The sequence below is a fragment of the Elgaria multicarinata genome, chromosome 5 (assembly GCF_023053635.1).
Source record: "Elgaria multicarinata webbii isolate HBS135686 ecotype San Diego chromosome 5, rElgMul1.1.pri, whole genome shotgun sequence".
Taxonomy (NCBI): domain Eukaryota; kingdom Metazoa; phylum Chordata; class Lepidosauria; order Squamata; family Anguidae; genus Elgaria; species Elgaria multicarinata.
Window position 1 is genome coordinate 45,971,496 of NC_086175.1, and position 18,563 is coordinate 45,990,058.

The 18,563-nt window shown below is 41.1% G+C and overlaps 1 protein-coding gene across 2 annotated transcripts in view; it reads left to right on the plus strand.

The window, feature by feature from the left end:
• The first annotated feature begins 913 nt into the window (after positions 1-913).
• MGAT4A (alpha-1,3-mannosyl-glycoprotein 4-beta-N-acetylglucosaminyltransferase A) overlaps positions 914-18,563 on the plus strand; it is a 72,205-nt gene continuing 54,555 nt past the window's right edge. For both annotated transcript variants that reach the window (XM_063126283.1, XM_063126284.1), the window contains exons 1-2: positions 914-1,072; positions 3,484-3,814. In XM_063126283.1, coding sequence (XP_062982353.1) covers positions 3,721-3,814 — 94 coding nt within the window. In that variant the 5' untranslated portion in view covers positions 914-1,072; positions 3,484-3,720. The remainder of the gene's footprint in view (positions 1,073-3,483; positions 3,815-18,563) is intronic.

Consider the following 18,563-nt stretch of genomic DNA (forward strand, 5'->3'; position numbering starts at 1 on the left):
CAAAATCTACTCTAAAAATATTTCATACTTGGTTTCTAGAGACAAATCCACATTTTCATAAATAAAACTCCAGAAACTATTTTCAGATGTTTTAATTTTTAAAAATAATTTTGTCACACCTGCCATGTAGGGTTGTTCCTTCCCACAATAGAAACTACTCTTACAACATTTTTTTGTGGGGGCAAAATGTTGGTAGTATCTGCTCCACTGTAATGTTTTTGCTTCAGGTAGAATTTCCACATAATCTTTAAGAAGCATCGGTTCCTTCTGTAAATTGCACCCTACAGAACTGCCTGTTGTTAATTTTTCTTTTCTTCTTAGAGCAATAATCCAGCCTGATTGAGATCTTGCATGCAAAGTACTAGACAACGACCTCAGAGAATAAAAAACCCAAAAGGAAGTCTAAAATCAGACAAGATCACGGACCTAGACTGTAGCAAAGATGTCAAAGATCCACCGCTAACCAATCTCATGCCTAGCTATTAAGAAACGGCCCTTTTGCTTTCCGTCTACGTTCTGAATGATGGGACCTGACACCTTTTTCGTTATCTACAGCACAGAGTTACAATCTCATGCGCAACTACCTGGGAGCAAGCCCCATTAAACTCAGTAGGGCTCGCTTCCGAGTAATCATACTTGGGTTAGGCAGCTCTCCCTAAGCATACTTTCAGCCGTCAATAGAAGAAGAAAGAAAACTCGCGAGATTTCTATATAAAACCTTTGGGTCTGAGATTGACATTTGCCTACGCCATCGGTTAGATAGGATCATCCGACCCAGGCTGCTAATTGGTTCCTTTTTCGGGTTGTCTTAGCCAATGGCCGTCCGGGTAGCTGAAAAAAGGCGGGTGCTTTGAGCGTAGCCGGTGAGGGCTGCGCCGGCTGGACTCAGTTCTCGCCCTGGGAGCGGTTCTTCCTCGGTTGCAAGAGGAGCGGTGCGGACGAGGCTGCCCTGCAGCGACGGCGCTCGCGGCAAGAGGCGTTCTGGCGCACCTGCTGCCTCTTGCGCGGGCGCACGGAAGAGGAACCCGGCGCTCCGCTTGCAGGAGCGAAGGGCGGCGTCTGCAGGACCAAGGTGAGCGCCGCGTCGGGAAGGAGGGCGGCGGAGCGCCCGGCATCTACTCGAGGCTCCTGTGGCTTGTCCTCTTGGGTGGGGGGGGGGGGCCCTCTCCGGAGGCCGTGGAATGGCTTCGCGCGGGATGGGGAATGGCTTGTGCTAAGACGAGTGCGGGGCTGGGAGGGTGGCGGGTTGGCCGGCGTTCGGGCAGGAGTGCATGGCGAAGGGAGTGAGGGGCGGGGGGGGGGGGTACAGGCCGGCTGCAGTCGCCTCCCCGGGTTCGTCCTGCCAAAGTCAGTCAGTGGGACTGCGCTGGAGTAAAAGGACTGTGCAATGCGACAGTTCTCTTTTTCTCTCGTGTGTGTGTGTGTGTGTGTATACGCAGGCGTCGGTACGAGAGAGAGAGGTGGGGGAGGGAGGCAAGAAGTGAGTGGCAGGAGGACATGCTGCTATCCAGACAGGCGAGGGAGATGCGGGAATGTACGTGTGAATGAGTGTACGCCGGCAAACGCGCGTTGTGTGTGGCGACCGCGTGTATGCGCATCAGAGAAAGGAGGAGACAGAGCGACTGGCGCTCTCTGTGGGCTGCGCCTGCTTTGTACCTGATTCTGTGACATGTGGCCACCTTTTGCCTGGTAGTGTGTGTGCGTGTGGCGGGGGGGGGAGAGTACTTATTGTGTGACACGACGCTGTTTCAGTTGAAGCGGAGTGGGAGGAATGTGGAAAAGAACCTGACTCTTCTCTTAGCCCCACCTGAAGTATTACGTGTGTGTGAAAGAGAGAGAGAGATCCTGCTGTATATGTGTATAAAACATGACAAATAGGTGTACCACGTGTACAAGAGTGGAAGAAATAAGCTGTAATAAAGTACTGAGGGGGAAAGACAGAAATGTGTGAAGAGGAGTTAAAATAAGCATGAGGGCTATGCAAAGTAGACTAGGAAGGGTGTATGTAAACTACACTTTGTGCCAAGACTGATTTTGTTTTGGATAATTTCTGCCCTGCTTTTTAATCTAAAAAATAATCAAAAGTAGTGAACAAAGCTTTCTTTAAAACATTAATGTTTGTTATTGAAGTTACTGAATTAAAGCAAAACCTTAACTGCATACTTCTGCTCCTATCCTTGTACTGAGGTGTCACAGTAATCTGTGTTGGGTCTCTTATCTTGTGCATGTGTTACTCTCTGCAGTCAGCCTCACGCTGCATGTGTGTGACATGGAGGTGGATGTGCAGAGCAATTTTAGTACACCAAACTTCTAACAATCTCTTAACTCCCCCATCACTGTTTTCTGTTATGATTAAATTTTAAGTTTGGTTAATAACTTGGTGGCAATAGCAGAAAGTAGTAGAAATCAGCATAAGCAATTAGAATTACAATAGGGAATAATTGGTTTAGGGTTATATATTGACAGATTCTTGTGAACTGCTGCTTTGAAAAACATGTGTGCAAGCACCTAAAAAAAAAGAAGAAGAAGAAGAAGAAGAAGAATGAATTATTGCCTGTTTTGGAGTCAAGAAACTGAATAGCTACATACAGCTCCTGAAGGAGACATTGCCGAAACGTGTAGAGCACAATGTTTTTTTTTCTTTTTAGCGCTGGAGTTTGCCTCCCTTTTTGTTTCTTTTGCACTGCTATCAATGACAACTGGTGTGTATCAGTTTTTGTATCTTTGTGTAACCTTTGGAGTATCTTCGTCATTATTGAACATTAGTGCTCTGTATTGAATACAATGGGTTGGGTCCACGCTTATTTTTATTTTTATTTATACATACATTCATGTGTCACCTTTTGGCAATGGAAACTAAAAGTTGTCATGACTAACTTGTCCCATTGATTTCAATGGGACCAAAATTGATCTAATTTAGTTAGGATCCAACACAATTTTATTTGTCCCCAACTTTTGTTAGGCAGGATTCTGATGTCCATTTGGAAGTGGTAATCTCACCAAGCTTTGTATAACAATAAGCATTTGTTCTGATTGCCTGCTTACTCAAAATATTACACATGATAACACAGTGGTGAGACATAACATTGGAAAATACTATTAGTACATATTTATATAGTGCTTCAGGCTGCAATCCTATGCATGCTTATGAGAGTAAGTTCTTTGAACTTGGTAGCACTTATTTCTAAGTAAACATGTACAGGATTACCCTCTGAATGGTCAAAGCATTTCATGTACGTTGTCAATGATCCATGAAACACTCCTATAAGTTAGAGATAAAACAGACCTACATGAGTATAAGGAGGGGTAGTGGGGTGGGTGGGGAAAAGACCATCTAGTAAGCATGTGATAGATGTAATTTCTCAGCCATACATCATTGTTCATGGTTTATGTGTTGCACTTCATGTTTTCTGTGTTGTACTTTGATTTGCTATTGCCTTCTACATTTTTAGTCTGAAATTAATTTTCTCCCTTTGTGTATAGGGAGTAGAAAAAATAAAGAATGGCGAGTCAATTCTACGAAAGTTTCTAAGAGAGAGCAGCAGTCTTCAATGCAACAGCTGCTGTGCTGCCTCTACAATGATTTTGAAATGACACTGCTACATTCTTCTTTACCACTGGCTAAGCAGCATTAGTTGGACTATACTGGCTTCAAACCAACAAACAAAACTTAAATCCTGATCGCTGGCCAAAGATAAACCAGTGTGATGTTGAAATGAGATGAGGCTGCGAAATGGAACTGTGGCCACCGTGTTAATTTTCATCACATCTTTCCTTAGTTTGTCCTGGTACACAGCATGGCAGAATGGGAAAGGTAAGAGGCATCTTTTCTGAAAAGAAGCATACAACTTTGTCTATAACATACGTGAGCTCAATGGAGAAATGCAGTTCAGTTTAGGGTGGCTGTTTAAAGATGTTTAGACTAATAATACAAGCAGTATGCTGACCATTTCTGCCCAGAATAGGGCCATTTAGACCTGCATTTCAAGACTTGAAATAATATAGTGAATGTAAAGAGCTGTCTGACCATGGCACTGTCCAAACACTCAGAAAGCCCTGGGGTGAGTGCATGGTGGTCCAGCATTGTTTATATGATGGTGCTGCAATCACGCACCCACCCTGGGCCTTTCTGCCAAAGCTGCAGAGAAAAAAAGTTGGGGACTTACCCTCCTTTTTTCTTTGGAGCAAGGTGAGGACACACAAGATGGTGTCCTCACACAAGATTAAGGCATCCCAAAAGCCTCACTCTAGAATCATAGGGGAGGCATCGTCAGGCAGTACCTGGTGGAAGGTGTCCTGAAATTGGTTGCCTTCCACCAGGAATAGGGTGGGGGCAGCTCTGGTCCCCGGATGGCCATCTAGAAACCCTGTGTTCCCTCCTTGGCTTCGGGATTACCCAATGTCACCCTGTGGGAGGGAAAGCATGGGTCTTTGAGGGACGCAGTGCCAACCCGGCACTGTGAAGACACCCCCATATCTTGCTTCTTTTAAGTCATCTAAGCACAGGAGGAAGTGAGCAGGAGGCAATTACCTCCTTAAGCAGCAAAAGCCTATGGTTTTCACTATATACCTCAATGTGTGTTTGTCAGTTTTTGTCCCAAGAACTAGTTTTCCTATTGCATGAGAATGTAATGGATTGCTCCTTCCTATTTGATTTGAGCCTAGAAAATTCTGTCAACCACATAAGGGAAAGATTTCAGTTTCCACCTCTTCTCTTATGTTTGCAATGGTGATTGAGTTCGGGTCACACACAGTTGAAGCTATTGGTCCTGCATTACAAAAGAGAAAAGGGGGAAAAAGAATCTCAAAGTAGCCATAATTCTGATCATGAATTGCAATAATTGTTCAGAGAATGCAGGAGATCCTGTCCTTTATATGTTTCCTTTACTTGAACTGCTGGCTAATAATCTAATGCATGCATAACTAGAATAAATGTTTATTTACCTTCAACATTTGGAGTGTCTGAGCAAGACCAACAGACAAATGGGAAGGATGCTTTCACAGTATTCTCCTGAGAAACACTTTTTGGTTGGTTAATTGGGGGGAAAGGAAACTGTTGGGTTTTTTCTTTTTAAAACGATGTTTCCTCGTACATTTTAGCTGGGTTAAAATAAATCACTTCCCACAGAAAAGCATGCGGTTCTCTCAAAAAAGCTTTTATTATTGATTGGCATTGATCAATACATCAGCACTAATAATGTCTTCATATTTATTTTAGTGTGGCCTGTGATGGTGTTTGCCCATTGTACTGTTGCCCAAATAAAACCTTCCCACAGTCTTATTTTTAGTAAAGTCAATGTGCACTATCATTACAGTAAACCAGCCCATACACACAGTGCTGGTAAAGTCCAAATGCACTGCTGTGACCAAAGGCTTCCATGCAACTCCTCAGCTTAGTGATATTTATGGAAAATGTCTCTCTGGGAAGGTTTTGCATTTTGTAATACCATCAGGACATTTTCAAATAAGAAAGCAAAAAGCCAATATAAGAACATAACAAGCCTTTGTTGGCTGCTTGCCATTTCTGGCGCTAAAGAACTGGGTGAGGGGGAGAATTGGCTTTAGGACAAAGGCAGATTCTCTATGATCCCTCCTTTGACCCTGAGCCAGCTGCCACTAGGGAAAAAATAATGCACCTATTACTTGTTGAAAATGTGCAGTGAAAATAAAGAATCCTGGCCAAAACATATTCTCTCACTTTGCTCTTAGAAAGGAGAAGAGTCCTCATACAGAAGAGATGCCCTTGTAATATCAGCATGGGTCATGGATAGAGAGCATTGATAGGTCATGTATCCTTACAGTAGACTTCCCCAATGTGATGCTCTCCAGATGTGTTTCACCAAAACCCTCATAAGCCCAGCCAGTATGACCAATGCAGGGAATGATGGGAGTTGTAGTCAATACATATGGAGGGCACCAGGCTGGGGGAAGCTGCTTTAGAGCTTTTCTAAATGAGGCTGTTAATTGCCTGTATCTACTTTCGGATATGTTGTAGAATTAAGATCTGAGTACTGCCTGCGGAGTATTTCCTTTCCTGCTTTTCTGCTACATAACCTCTAGGTGGGACTGTGGTATAGTGGAATAACAAATACACAAGAGGAAACTACACTTTTCCCCACTATCACAATTAAATGCTGCATTTCCCCTGCTCTAAAAAAACTCCAAAACCTCGCTGAAAGTGCTAGTTAGACACAGAAGCAAAACTGGAGAGTCATGATGTTGTCTAAAGAACCTGTAAACAACTATGAGTAGAGGACGATGAGTACAATAAATGCTTCCTGTAGTCTAGTCTAGTCTAAGGCAGTCCTATGCATACATAGGAGTGAGACCCTTTGTCCACTGTGATCTTCCTTCTGAGTAAACTTGCATAGGATTGCACTGTAAGAAAGGCACTTAAAGAGTAAGGGAAGAGAGGCCTCTTATGCGAATCTAACTGTGAACTAAAACAATTATGAATAAATAACAATGAATACACAGATTCAGCATCCTATTTCCAGTTGGTGATCTGGTTTCTGTAGCCTTGTTTCAAAATAATTAATTGTGGCTTGCAATCTTGTGCTTGTTTACTTAGGAACAATTCTAAATATGAGGAATAGGGTCGTCAGTTTCTGCTCCGAGCAAAAGCCTTAGGCAGGTGCCCTCCAGATGTGGTGAATTGCAATGCATATAATACCCAGCCACTGGCCATGCTGGCTGGGAGTTATGGGAGTTGCAGTCCAACGCTTTTGGAGGGCACCAGGTTGGGGGGAGCTGCCTTAAACCCTCCAAACAAACACGACTTCTATTGTCAGGAAGCAGCTTGACTCGAGTAGGGAGAAGTATCCTCCTCAAGAGGAGGACTAGACACTTTTCAGGCAGTTGAGAACTAGTATTTTTTTTGTAGAAGCAGCTTGCCTCCAACTAGGGACTAATATTTGGTTCGTAGAAGCTGTGTATGTGTGTCCCTGATGGAAACAGAACATTCTGTAACAATTTGGCAGATTACCTTGCTAGTCTGATAGCTTATTTCACTTCTATCGTACTGCCAAAGGGACTTATTTTTGGCTAAGTCACAATCTTCCAAATGCTTGCTTTGGAGTGGATTGATTTAAGCTAATGTGAGCTGGTGTGCTACTTTAGAGCTGGTGTGTACAAATTGGGACCCACGAAGCCAAAGGCAGCCCACCAGCCAAGTATTGCACCCCTTATTGGTGGATGAGAATCTCTCCATACACTTGGTTTTTGCAATCCAAAGCAAGCACTGCATCTAGAAGGCTGATGGAGCCCTTGTAGACCATCCTTTCTAGCTAGTGGACTGTGTATGGTTTGTTGGGTCACAAATTGTGCGCAGTTGCTCTAGAGGCATGTATTATGAAAGACCTGGGATCATGAAACTCTGGCCAATTTTGGACTTTCCCTTATTCAGGCCTCTCACCTGTGGTGTGTAGAAGGGTTGTACAGTGGTAGAGCACGTGCTTTACATGCAGAAAGTCCCAGGTTCAATCCCCAGTATCTCCAGGTAAAGCTGGGAAACTCCTTGCCTGAAACCCTGCAGAGCCTCTGCTGCCAGTCAGTGTCGGCAATACTGGGGTTAAATGGACCAATGGTTTGACTCAGTGTAAGGCACCTTCCAAGATTCTGTGATGTCAGACCAATCTCAGTAATCATATCCATGAAGGCAAATACGACTTGATACGACTTGGTAGGTATAACTGAAACTTGGTGGGATGACTCCCATGAGTGGAATACAGCAATTGAAGGGTATAATTTGTTCAAAAAGAACAGAAGAAATAGAAAGGGAGGCAGAGTCTCACTATATGTTAAAGAATACTTACCTCTGCACAGAAATACAGGAGGATGAGCCTGGTAGCCCCATCAAGAGCATCTGGATTAAAATAAATGGGGCAAAGAATAGAAGGAGCATGATAATTGGAGTCTACTACCAACCACCCAATCAGGTAGAAGATGAGGATGAAACTTTTGAAAAGCAAATTGCCAGTGTTTCAAGGAAGTGTGATATAGTACTGATAGGGTAGTTGATTACCCTGGTATCTGTTGTGAGACAAATTCTGCCAAAAGTGGTCCGTCCAAGAAATTCCTGACATGTGCGGCTTGATAACTTTCTCCTACAGAAAGTGGAGGAAGAAACTAGAGGATCGGCTATCTTTAACTTGATACTGACCAATAGGGATGACTTAGTTGATAAAGTGGCAGTTACAGAAACTCTGGGGGAAAGTGACTATTCTTGATTTTAAAGAAAGCGAAAGCTGATCTTAATGAACTCAGAACTATGGTAACTAAGGTCCCATGGGAAGTGGCCCTAATGAGAAAAGGAGTCCAAGATGGGTAGGAGATTTAAAAAAGGAAATTTTAAAGGCACAATTACAAAATTCCAACAAGGAAAAAAGGTAGACAACAGAAGAAACCAATGTGGCTTCACAAAAATCTTAGAAATGGCCTGAAAACAAACAAAAAAAAGGACACATATAGGAAGTGGAAGGAAGGCCAGGCTACAAAAGAAGAGTACAGACAGGTAACACAGAAGTGCAGAAATGGCATCAGGAAGGCTAAAGCTGAGAATGAGCTGAAGCTAGTGAGAAATGCTAAAAGCAACCAAAAAAAAGCTTTCTTCAGGTATGTGCGTAGTAAAAGACAGAGGAAAGAAATGGTGGTTCAACTGCTTAATGAGGATGGCAAATTTATAACAAATGACAAAGAAAGGGCTGAAGTGCTCAATTCCTACTTTGGCTCAGTCTTCTCCCAAAAGCGGGTCAATGACCCCCTAGCAAAAGTAAAGTACAAGCTGAAGGGGAAGGATTGCAGTTTAAGGTTGATAAACAAATGGTCAAGGAATACCTAATTTGTTTGAAAAAAGTCCAAATCTCTAGGGCCCCAAAGTAATAAAGCAGCTGTCAGAAGAGCTGTCAGAACCACAGTCTTTGCAAAATCATGGAAGATGGGTGAAGTTCCAGATAACTGGAGGAGGGCTAATGTTGTTCCTATCTTCAAAAAGGGCAAAAAGGAGGCACCTGGAACTATAGACTAGTCAGTCTGACATCAATCCCTGGAATTTTTTTGGAGTAGATTATAAAGAAGTCAATCTGTAAGCACATTGAAAACAATGCAGTGATTACAAGAAGCCAGCATGGATTTGTCAAGAACAAATCCTGCCGGATTAATCTGATCTCATTCTTTGATTGGGTAACCTCCCTTGTGGACTGTGAAAATGCTGTGGACATAATATTTCTTGACTTCAGCAAAGTTTTTGACAAAGTACCACATGGCATTCTGATTGGCAAACTAGTTAAAAGTGGGCTAGATGACACAACTATTAGGTGGATCCACATTTGGCTGCAGAATCAGACTCAAAGAGTATTAATCAATGGTACCTTCTCATACTGGGGGGAAGTAACAAGCAGGGTACCTCAGGGCTCAGTTCTGGGCCCAGTGCTCTTCAACATTTTTATTAATGATTTGGACAAGGAGGTGCAGGGAACGCTGATCAAATTTGCAGATGACACCAAATTGGGTGGGATAGCTAATACCCTGGAAGACAGAAGCAATCTTCAAAGAGATCTTGATAGGCTCGAGTGTTGGACTGAAAACAACAGAATGAAATTTAAAAGGGATAAATACCAAGTTCTACACCTAGAAAAAAGAAACCAAATGCACTGTTACAAGATGGGGGACACTTGGCTCAGCAATACTACAAGTGAGAAGGATCTTGGAATTGTTGTAGATCACAAGCTGAATATGAGCCAACAGTGTGATGTGACTGCAAAAAAAGCAAATGCTATTTTGGGATGCATTAATAGAAGTATAGTCTCCAAATTGCATGAAGAACTGGTTCGGCCTCATCTTGAGTATTGCATCCAGTTTTGGGCACCACACTTCAAGAAGGATGCAGACAAGCTGGAGGGGTTTCAGAGGTGGGCATTGAGGATGATCAGGGGTCTAGAAACAAAGCCCTATGAGGAGAGACTGAAACAACTGGGCATGTTTAGCCTGGAGAAGAGAAGATTGAGGGGAGACATGATAGCACTCTTCAAATACTTGAAAGGTTGTCACACAGAGGAGTGGTATTTTTGTTCTTTTTAGCAAAGGGACCAAATTAGATAAACTTCCAGTTCATGTTTATGAAATTGATGAAGCAGGTAAGGATGAGGTGAGCATATGATTTTTGCTTCCAACATGGCCATTCAAAATTTTATGTCATATAATAGTTCATATAATTTTGTACAAGAATAGCCAGGATCTCTTCTCGATCATCCCAGAGTACAGGACACGGAATAATGGGCTCATGTTAAAGGAAGCCAGATTCTGGCTGGACATCTGGAAAAAATTCCTGAGTGTAACAGCAGTACTAGGGAGGTGTAGTCTCTCCCATACTAGAGGCCTTCAAGTTGCAGCTGGACAGCTATTTTTCAGGAATGCTTTAAGGTGGATTCCTGCATTGAGCAGGGGGTTGGACTTGATGGCCTCGTAAGCCCCTTCCAACTCTACTATTCTATGATCACTCATGGTGAGGTTTCCAAGAGACACTGACTGAGCCGGTGACAAGGAATTGAAGGGGGGAGACTTTAGAAGAGCCAAAAGCTGGAGCATCATTACCACTTCAAAGAAAATGATCTAATGGTCTAAAGTTTTCTGTATTCAGGCTGCAGTCTTGCCCTGAAGTGTGCTTTTGGATGGCACTTCTGACACTTTTATTGTCTTCTCTGGATTAGGTAGACCTTTGGTCTGTTCCAGCATGGCTCTTCTTACAACCAAATGTGTGTTTGTATTGTATTGTATGTTTATATAATATACACACACATGCAAGGCTATAATCACTCACGTATTTATAGGTCTGTTCTATGTCTTTATTTTATAAATTGCCTTGAAAAGGCTTTTTATCTTTAAAGATATATAAAAATACTTTACGCTTTTCATATTTGCCACTATTCTACCAGTGGTGTTGTTTGAAATATTTGATTATGTAAACAAAGTAAATCTGCCCTTGTTTATAGAATTGGGCTGAACACACAGGAAAATGGCTTTTGGAAGGAACATATGGGTTGCATTGCAGATTAGCTAGTTCATCTTCATTGGGCATATGTTGTGTGTCTCATCTGTTCTGGAGCAGTTGGTTAGTATGCTAGACCACTGAACCTGAACATTAGCAAAATAGCTAGATTTTGCAGGATATTATGCTTACTTAACTGGGTGACGAATATTTAAAGATGTACTGCATAATATCACATGGTAGCTTGTGTAGATGTTCTTTTTCCTTAAATCACAAAGTTTGATTTGGTGTAAAATCAATCCCTTATTCTCTCTGCCATAGAATTTTCTTTCGTGTACACCCACTAAAGTGAATGAGAGTTATTCAAGTTCTCATGGATCTGCTTCTTGAACAATTCCTTTTATTTCTTCTGAAGGACTTGATTGGGCAGTGTCATCTACGTATCGTGCCCCTGTGTCATCTTGCTTTGTCTCATGGCTCTGAGTACATAAAAAGTAGAGACAAAACCTCCATCATTATGAATACATAAAAGTTGACTCTTGACTGAGTTGATGTACTTAACATATTTGAAATTAACGTAGTTCATACCATAGTATTTAATTCTCTAGTTGTGCAGCATGTCATTCTTGAATCTACATTTTGTGCCAGGTGCTCTTAACATTTATCTAGCTAAACAGTGACACAACAGCTGCCTTTCCATCACTTGTATACTTTGGGGTTGGATTCAGATTTAGTCATGCCTAGAGTACACCTATTGAAGTCAATGGGACAAGTTAGTCATGACAAAGCCCCATTGGTTTCAATGAGTCTAATCTAAACATGACTAAGTTTGGATCCAACCCTTTCAATTTAAATTATGTTGGAGCTTCAAGGTTTTACTAACTATATGTAAAGCCCTGCACCACTTAGGGCCTGGTTATTTGAGTGCCTGCCTTGCCCTGGTGCCCCACTACCGGCAGACTCGTTCACAGGAGCAGGGTGTCCTGACGGACTCCTGCTACAACTCAGAATGTGTGGGAGCCAGGGCTGTTTCAGTTGCTGGCCCTCGGTTATGGAACGATCTGCCAGTGGAAGTTAGACAGGCCCCCACTGTGCACCATTTTAAATGTATGTGTAATTCTATGAGAAGCTCAGTTGATTTGACTGAGTATTTGCATGTCAAAATGTAAAGTTCAATTCTTTGCTAGTTACTTTCTATAATTTTCACTAAGACCAATGAAATGAACTCATATATAAAATATCTTTCTGAAGGGCCTAATATTTTTTTGGCAGATTCTGTTTCTGTATCTTGGTATAGTTTTAGCGACAGTGGGAGTGGTATAGATCCAGAATGTACATTTAAAATTAAAACCATCCTTTGGTGCAGCAGAATATGCAACCACGTTTTATTGGCATAGTGCTGCTTTTAGAAACCATGTTACAGGTAGAAACTGAACATGTGAAGCTTTCCCTATCGTTACATCTCTGAACAGGAAGAAAAATATTCAACTGCTGAATATGCTGAATGTGGTATTAGTCTTGCTAGGGCAACACATACCTTTTTAGCTGCCTGGCACATGTCTTCTGCTGCAGTGTTAGAAGTCAAGCACTACTGTACCAGTGCTAATGGCTTTGATTTTACTGAGAATGGAACCAGATTCCTGTGTCATCCAAAAGGCTCCATTGGTATGTGGGCTAATCTGGGTCCTTAAACCCAATCTGATAAGCTGTTGCCAGTGAGCAATTCATAGGATCCAGTATATATCCTGGATTCTGGCTGGGCACCAGGTTGGAGAAAGCTGTATTCGATCTAAAAATAAGAAAACTCAGTTTAAAAGCTTACCATGAAACAGTGAAGAAAGACACATTTGCCAACAATCTTGATACGAACATGAGCAAAACCAAGAGTAGTGATTTTATTTTTCTTTAGACAAGTGGTTGTGGATAAATAGTTTAAAATATCACTGAAAAATGTTTTAGGTGAATAATTGTTTCTATTATTTCATGAGATACATTTTGTACGTGCCATCATTCATATACTGTGTGAATAATAAACTACAAACTGACTGAGTGTGAGTGCTCCATATTTGACTAAGCTGCTTTGATACCTTGAAATGCACAAAAACATTCTCGAAAGGGAAGGTGTCACAATAAAAGATGAAAAGAGGTGTAGCTATGGTGACGGAAGTGATGGCTTGATTTGACTGGTAGTAGGAGGGGAAGGAACAAAAGTATGAAGGACACAGCCTGGTGGTCCCAGAAGCTGGGTGACTGTTATGAGGAGACTTCTCTTGTTCTTTCGGTGTTTGATGCCAGAGAGGAAATACAGGGAAAGTAATTCAGAAAAGGAGTATGCAGTCTGATGAATAACCTTGTGAAAACAGCATTTCTAGGTGTTTCACCCTTTTAAAAAACTCCTCTGCCCAGGAATCAGATTTTTTAATCTGGAGCAGCTGAGCATTCCTGCAATATGCATTGCAGGTTCAGTAATCTAATCTGCAACAAATAGGTACTTAGGTCAAGGGAGTCAGGAGGTGGCAACACTTGAATTTTTTTTCTTTGCAGGTAGGCCAGGTAACACCTATGCAGTGTTCTTATTTGCCCCAGTTATCAAAAGGGATATTGAGGGTGAGGGGAAGTGCAGCCTGATATGCTTTAGATAAGCATATCAATCTGATTTTGATAACACTTTTGGGATTGGGATGGAGAAGAGATGCTGGGTGGCAAATTAGGGACACCTTTAGTTCATTGTTAACAGTCACAGCATACGACTCAAGTAGGTAGTAATAACAGGAACATCTTTCTGCATTATCAGGCGTGGCTGTGCATTTCCCAGACTCAGATTGTTGACAAAATGGCATGTTAGCTAAGCTAAACCTGAATCAACATTAAAGTGAAGTGTGTCTTCCAGTCTGGGCAGAATCTTGAAACTGTTATGCGGGCATACCGTATCAGTGGCGAGCAACATGGTGCCCATGAATACCTCTGGGGTATACTTTGGGCTCAGAGACATCCCTAGGAAATGAAGATGGTGGGCAGTTGCAGACCGCTGCTTTTGTCTGTGGTGTGCCCAGCAACCCAAGAAAAAGAAGGGGGGAAAGAAAAAGGTACTCCTGTCAATTCTGTATGGTGATGGTGGATATTGTTAAAGAGAGCAGTGGGGGCCTAGGGGGAGTAGTGGAGGAGGGCCTAGAAAGGCAGGGGTAATCCAGTTTTGAGGGTCAGGGAGAGCAGCAGGGACCGAGAGAGCCAGCTAGGAGCAACTGTGAGAGTTGGGAGACTTGTGTGATTGTATGTCTGAATGGGCAAGGGCTGCATGTGTGTGTGAGAGAGGGAGACAAAGGGTTTAGGGAGGATTATGGAGAGATCCTGGAAAAGTGTGACTTTTTATGTGCTTGCATTGAGAAGGGAGAGGGGTGTGTGTGTGTGTATGCATGCATGCATGCTGGATATTTGCCTTCTGTGACATAGGTTTCTGTTGGTACTGAAAACTGTGGATTCAAAGGACTTGTTTACTGTGTTGGGGCTCAGGTCCCACCTCTGCTTTGTACTCAGTTTTTAGAGTAGGTTACTTGCCCTTTGTGGCTAAGTATGCCTCCCATGGCAGCCATTTTGTGGTGCTGTCAGGACATTTTCTCAAATTGCCAAATTTGTGTAACAAAACAGCTCAAAAGGTTTTTCCACCTCTGACAGAATACTGGCTGTACTCAGTAGTCACAGGAATAAAGGTATTTAAATAAAGTGCCGAGAAAATATATGCTTTTGTTGTAATAAAGCATGGTGTTTATGGCATGATTCAGCGTCTAAGCTGTAAGTGCATGTAGCTCTCTGTGCACAGGAGGGAGTCAAATGAGGGAAAAGAGTCAGTAGGATAGAATTTTGCGTACAGAAGTGGGAGGGCAGCATTTGATTTGTCACTGGATCATGTTCATAACCTCTTGTCTCAAAGGTTGTTTGAAACTTTGTTCAGTTCACATTTTTAAGTAAATGGACCTGATTCTCACTTCCTGGACTAATGTATGGATTGGAATGCTGCTGTTCTCTGCTTTTTGCACTACCTCAAATTTTGTGATAAAGTTTTCAGCTCAGTTTCCAAAATGTGCATTAAAACATATTTTAATATAAAATACATATTTTCTCGGGAATATATGTCCACATTTAGATGGTGAATTGCTTTTTAAAAAATATATATCACTGACCGATGCAGAAATGGGATGGAATGGAGTTATAAATTAATACATGCAAACTAACATGGACTGGAAGTAGACTGAGCTAGTGATCCCTATCTCAGATTATGCTTTTTAAAGAAAAATTTGAAATACTTTCAGGAGGGGGAATTATTGTGGCTACTTCAGATTTTGAAGATATTGGAAAATGTGATTCAGAACTGATAGCCAAGTAAATCACATTCCATGTATAAAATGATAGAAACAATAGTATCTACTAATTAGGTGAAAAGTGCAATTTGTGACAGGTCTGTGCAAATTGAATTAATTGTACTATCTAATTTGAGTTTAAACTTTAAGATAATTGTGTTTGGTGTTTGTTTAGATTGCTATTTTCTCTTCTCTGTAAATTATTCAGGTCAAAAAGTTGCCTCCATCATGAAATGCTACTTAGTACAATAATAGTGCAAACATAACAGTGTCCATAGTAAGCTATTGGATGCTTTTTAGAATTCAGATGATGTGATGTATTTAAGTCCCAAATTAGGGTTTGAAATCTCCTAATGCTAAGTTATTTACCACCAAAGCCTATGGTGCAAATCCTTTTTAACACTAAGTAATGGCTTTTAAAATAGATCTGAGGAAAGATGTCATGAAACCTTTATGTGTATTACAAGAATCAGTAGTGAAAGCTCAACACATATAAATTAGAGAGAGAAGTCTTTGTTTTAATTATACATTTTATTGCATTTTTCTAAAAAGTTAAAATTTTAAAATACAAGTTAATTATCACCAAAAACACACATTGTAACGGCAGTTGCTTCTATTCTTGTAACACAATAACATAAATAAATGGTATAACTCAGGTGTTGGGAATGAGGCACTGGGAAGTGGGCATTATTAACAATTGCAATCATTCCATATTGGCTCCAGCTCCAGTGCCAAGTAAACATTTGTGAACCTGTTAGGATTGCCACGTATTTCCAACCTAAAATGTTATTAGATCTTAATCCAACCCCATAATCCTTGATAAAGAACAACAGATAACCTGATTAAAGAAATGACACCGAACATGATGTTTATCCACAACTGATTCAACATTTATAATATTCATGTGTGAAAAAGTATGTAAACCTTTAGATATAGTTCTTGGTGGCACGCCCTTGAGCAGCAATGACTTCAAGTAAGCATTTTCTGTAACTGTTGGTCAGTCTCTCACATCTGTTTCAAGGAATTTTGGCCCATTCCTCTTTACAGAATTGCTTCAACTCTGTGACATTTCACGGCTTCCTTGCATGAACAGCTCACTTCAGGTCCTGCCACAACATTTTGATGGGGTTTAGGTCTGGACTTTGACTAGTCCATTCTTCTTCCGCAGCCATTTTTTTATGTAGATCTGCTCATATGTTTAAGACCATTGCCTTGTTGCACAATTCACTTTCAGTTCAGCTTCACCTCACAGAATCTTTTGATAGACTGCAGAATTCATGGTTGTGTCAATGATAACAAGCCATCCAGGTCCTGAGGCAGGAAAGCAGGCCCAAACCATCACATTCCCACCACCATCCCTGACAGATGAGGTTCTTCTGTTTGAACTCTGTTTGTCTTTCACCAGACATAACGTTGAGGTCCAAAAGTTCTACCTTTGACACTTCTGTCCAGAGAACATTGTTCCAGAAGTCTTGGGAATCATGTTCATGTATGTGATCTTGAGCAAACTTCAGATGGGCAGCACTGTTCTTTTTAGAGAGCAGTGGTTTTCATATTGTGGAACTGATGTGTTTTGTTCATTCACTATTCTTCTGTTCTCAAAAAAGTTAAGTGATATGGAAGAGCACACAACAATTATTAGATGATGTCATGCAGTCATCATCCAATAATTGTTCTGTGTACTTCCGTATCACCTAACTTCTTTGAAATCAGAAGGACAGTATAATCTCTGCAGGTAAAGATTTCCATAACTCTTCTCTCTCTCTCTCTCTTGAAAGAGGGAGGGAGGGTGGGTGGTGGCAGCGGCACACCTTCACTATTACCTTTTAATTGTTCTTTTTTTGCTTTCTGTGCCCCCACCATCATTGCCCCCCCAATTCATATATGAGAGAGGGCAAAGGTTGACTAGTATTGCTGGGAGCTCTCTCTCTTGAAGTACCCAGGCTAGATTCAAAGATATTTTCTTCCTTCCTATCCTTGCTGGAAAGGATAGATAACATGGTCATGATAGGGATTTTTTTTCAGTTGAGAAGGTTGCTGAACATTGTATTAGAGAAATGCATTATTTGTGAAGTCAATTCTTTTCTTGGAGGGGTAGTCTTAATGTTTTTGCTTGGTCGTCATGCTGATCACATCCTATTCATTTTTATTGACTTCAGTCTGCAATATTTTCCGCTGTAAAAGCATCAGAGTGACTGAAAGTTCACTGTGGTCCTTACTCAATGTGGGAACCTGTTGTTACTGTTGTTTTAGCTGTTTCTTCCTGTTGTGGAACTTGCACAGTCCATCCACATATAGCTCGTGTCAAAACTACAAAACAAATAGCCAAGCTTTGATCAAGGAAGCTGAGGAATAAATTGGTTTGTTGGAACACTTTAGATTAGGTGCCAGACTATACTATTCAAAACTAGAGAATAAAAACAAACACACAAACAAACTTAATGTACTGGGAACTAAATCCTGAACAACTAATCTTTCTATCCAGATCATGGACTTAATTATCCTTATTGTTTGAAACCAATGTACAGACAGCAAACCATATGCTTGCCTGATCTGACCTCCATCTGGGTCTGATGATGGATTTTTTCCCCCACACCGGTCTTATGTCTGTTCCAGTTGTTGTCTGAACATTTGATTCAGAATTGACAAAATAGCTTTTAGTGTTAATGAACTTGTAGATTGCTGCAGTTTGGTGTTGCAAATGGGTGAGAAAATTATAATTTTCTCCTTGTTTTAATCTTTGTTCCTATAGGCAGATCCAACTGTGTCATTTCACTAGTGCAAGGGATGATGCACTAGCAGAAATTACATTTTGAGCTACGCACAAGAGGACAATCCAACTAAAGTTTCATTTGCACAAATATGGTAGCATGTTTGGTTGTGCTTTATGCTTGCACAGTCCAGTTGTGCAATCTGTTGCATATTCCTGTACTAATGTTGTTCCTCGTCTTGATCCATAGGGAGAGGCGGATAAGAAATATTTTTTTTTTATTATTATTATTATATTACGCTTCTGCAACTCTTTATGCAAATAATAATAATAATAATAATAATAATAATAATAAAAAAATTATTACCTGCCTCTCCATTTTGATTGAGGCGGGGAACAACAGTAAGCATAAAATACATAAAATACTGATTAAAAAGCATAGTATACATTGTTAAAACTTCCTAAAAACATCCTAAAGGCATCCTAAAATTCCACTGGCTAGGCCTGCTGGAAG